The sequence below is a fragment of the Nicotiana tabacum genome, chromosome 12 (assembly GCF_000715075.1).
Source record: "Nicotiana tabacum cultivar K326 chromosome 12, ASM71507v2, whole genome shotgun sequence".
Classification (NCBI taxonomy): Eukaryota; Viridiplantae; Streptophyta; class Magnoliopsida; order Solanales; family Solanaceae; genus Nicotiana; species Nicotiana tabacum.
Genome location: NC_134091.1, coordinates 66773541 through 66776399, shown reverse-complemented (window position 1 = coordinate 66776399; position 2859 = coordinate 66773541). Strand labels below are relative to the sequence as shown.

General features: G+C 38.2%; 1 protein-coding gene across 1 annotated transcript; it reads right to left on the bottom strand.

Moving 5' to 3' along the window:
- Positions 1 to 214: 214 nt before the first annotated feature.
- Positions 215 to 2653, bottom strand: LOC107762618 (uncharacterized). The gene is made up of 2 exons (XM_016580987.2): positions 2221 to 2653; positions 215 to 576 (listed from the first exon to the last, which is right to left on the bottom strand). The coding sequence occupies exons 1-2, from the start codon at positions 2522 to 2524 to the stop codon at positions 521 to 523; spliced, it is 360 nt and encodes a 119-aa protein (XP_016436473.1). The 5' UTR covers positions 2525 to 2653; the 3' UTR covers positions 215 to 520.
- Between the last annotated feature and the right edge of the window lie 206 nt (positions 2654 to 2859).

Sequence of the window (2859 nt, the reverse complement as noted above, 5' to 3'; positions counted from 1 at the left end):
TGCTGTGGCAAAGTAAATCTTGGGAAAAGGTTATCATTTCCAGGAAAATCCCCATAAGTATTTTTTTTTTTTTTTTTTCTTGCCAGAAAAAAGAATTATATGAAGAGGAATCCAGACCCTTTCTACGTTGGTACTAAGCAATTTTGCCAGAATTTTCAACTTGACAGTTAAATCAATAGCTGATCAATAATGAAACTCAATGATCAGAAATTCAGGTCATGGCACAGTCCCAAGAAAAAGAAAATGGAGTAGAAAAATGAAGCATCACCAATAATACCATAAACTAAACTTGGACCTCGGCCTCCTTACAGACTGCATGTTAGAGAAGAGGGAAAAACAGTCGTAAATCACAAAGTTCTTAGAAACAGGATGAAACAAAAACTCAGTATTACACCACATTCCCCCTTTGTGATCAGCTTCCATTCTACTAACTGAAGCGTCATATTTCACAGATCTAAGCAGCACATTGTTATTTTGCCAGCAAACTTGTTTCTTCATACACAAGCTATAACAATGGCTTTTAGACAACAAATGCTGATGCTGGTGATTTTCCATCTCCTTTTTGAGCATCTCCACCTGCATGTTTACGACAAAAATGCAATGAAAAGAAATGCAACTAGCACCATCCATTCCACAACACTTATGTGTGTGTGTATATATATATACGTGTGTGTGTGTGTGCATGGAGGTTTTGTGTGTGTGTGTGTGGGGGGGGGGGGGGGGGGGGGAATTCATATATGTGTGTGTGTGTGCGGGGGGGAGGGGGGAGTCATATCTTTTATGAAATACAAGAGCTCATTGAAAAAAAAGGACAACCCGGTGCACAAAGCATCTAGCGCTCACGCAGGGTCCGGAGAAAGGCTGCACCTCAAGGGCTGTGATATAGGCAGCCCACAAGATGCTCATTCAACGATAAGTTTTTTCCATTTATACGATTTTAGATATTCAAGGATCACACAAATAAGTACTTCGTATCTACGATAAAATTGATGAAAATTAACCCACAACTTACTACGGATAAGGAATCCAGTTTAGATTCGTCTGAAGATACTGAATTCACTCTTCCCTATTCTTGGTCTGGAAATAGAGAAAGGTCTTTCAATTTAAACTCGATTATGGCTCGTTACCAAATTCATTGATTGAAGTTAAGAACTCGTGAATATACATATCAGTAAAAAAGGGGATTTTATTAATGAGCGGCATCGTTAAGTTAATGCTGGGAAGTTACATAAGATCCTGCAGATGAACTCCTATTCTAAGTAGTGAGGTTTCCGAAGTCAATCAGAGCTCTACTCCATATACACATCTCTTATATAACTCTTAACAATAATGTAAGATCCCAATCACAAATATGCCAGCTGTAGTTATTTAGCATCAACTGGTACAAAAGGAGCTTGAGAGGAAGAAGAAATGACTTGAAGGGGGTATATTTGAGGCAAAACAAAAAGGTCATGGGCCTGTTCGCCACCTTTAGGAAGGCTTTTCTTCTTTAAAAGAGTGGTTTTGGACCTCTGAGCCAATTCATAGCATCAACATAGCTTTAAGGAGATAACTTTTCAAGGGCATTTAGATTGTTCTCAATGAATCTCCATATTTTATCGGCAATGCTTGCGTATCCAGTGTTCAATGAGGACTCTAGTTAAGGACTCTAACACTATGATAAAACAATAGGGGCTACAGCGCTCGGCGAACACTTGTTTCTCCAGCTGTTGCACCTATACAGATTCAAGTAATTACATTTCTAGAAAGCAAGCAAGGTTTTATCAAGCTGAGGTTGCCAAAAGACCTAATCCTTTCTAAAATAAGATTTCTAAAGCTATTGGCTTCAATTCATAAGACAAGACTATACTAGGAAACTTTCACTCTTTAAGAGAGCAGTAGTGCTGCTATATTAAATAGTAGCGCTTTCAGTAATAACCACATGTCAAAATCTTGCTATATATTGGGTAACATCTAAGTGCTGACATAACCATTTAGATGAATATAACAACAGCCACAAGACCAAAAATCCCCTTCATTGAAAAAATTAAACTGCGTAAATAGGGCAGAAATGAATTATTTTAGTTATATATAAACAGTTGAATACCCTAGAGACAAGGATTTGTTTTCAAATCCCCAACGCAAAACATTGTAATATCTAAAATAAATTCGTACAAGTGGAATAAGTGCTAACACACAATCATTCCAGTAACACAAAAATGATTCTAGAAGGCATAATACCAGAAGAAGTTGGGGCGGTTTGGACTTCTCCGTAGATGGATTTAAGCTTGGAGAGGGGAAGAAGGGGGTTGGGTAAATCAGCTTCGGCGAAAAGCTGCTGCTTCCAATCCCACATGGCCTTCTTCATAGCTTTATTAGAATTGAGGAAAGAGTCCTTTTCTGTCTCCAGAACTTGGATGTTCCTCTGTTGCTGCACAGATCTCACGCAGAGAAATCCAAATGCACCCAATAGCACTACGTTTAACACTTTGTTGCTGTTTACCGCCTTGTTCACTGCCTCCCCGACTTTGCTTGTCCACTCCATCGCCTTTACTTTGACTCTTGAGTGTCTCTCTATTCTATTTACTCCAGGAACTGGTTGGTAGTAGTTGGTACCCAAAATTTAACCCCTCCTTTGTGGTTTGGGCGTCTCAATATTAAACCTCTTTCTTTTTGACAGCCCCTTAAAATTTAGGCACATCCCAAGTTTTTACTTAAGCTTCACCGTTTCAACTCCATACAGAATGACACCTTTTGATAGAATTTTATCTTTTAGATTTCAACATACGCATTGACACTCTTTTTTACCAATGACACAAGACGTTTTAAAATAAGAGCATTCAAATGATTTTTTTAATATATTATACACACATTGATACA

Bases quoted from the DNA above. Each gene is read 5' to 3' on its own strand.
- LOC107762618 (XM_016580987.2), bottom strand. From the start codon at position 2,524: ATGGAGTGGACAAGCAAAGTCGGGGAGGCAGTGAACAAGGCGGTAAAC. The intron at 577-2,220 runs GTATTATGCCTT...GTAAACATGCAG, and splicing joins AACCGCCCCAACTTCTTCTG to GTGGAGATGCTCAAAAAGGA.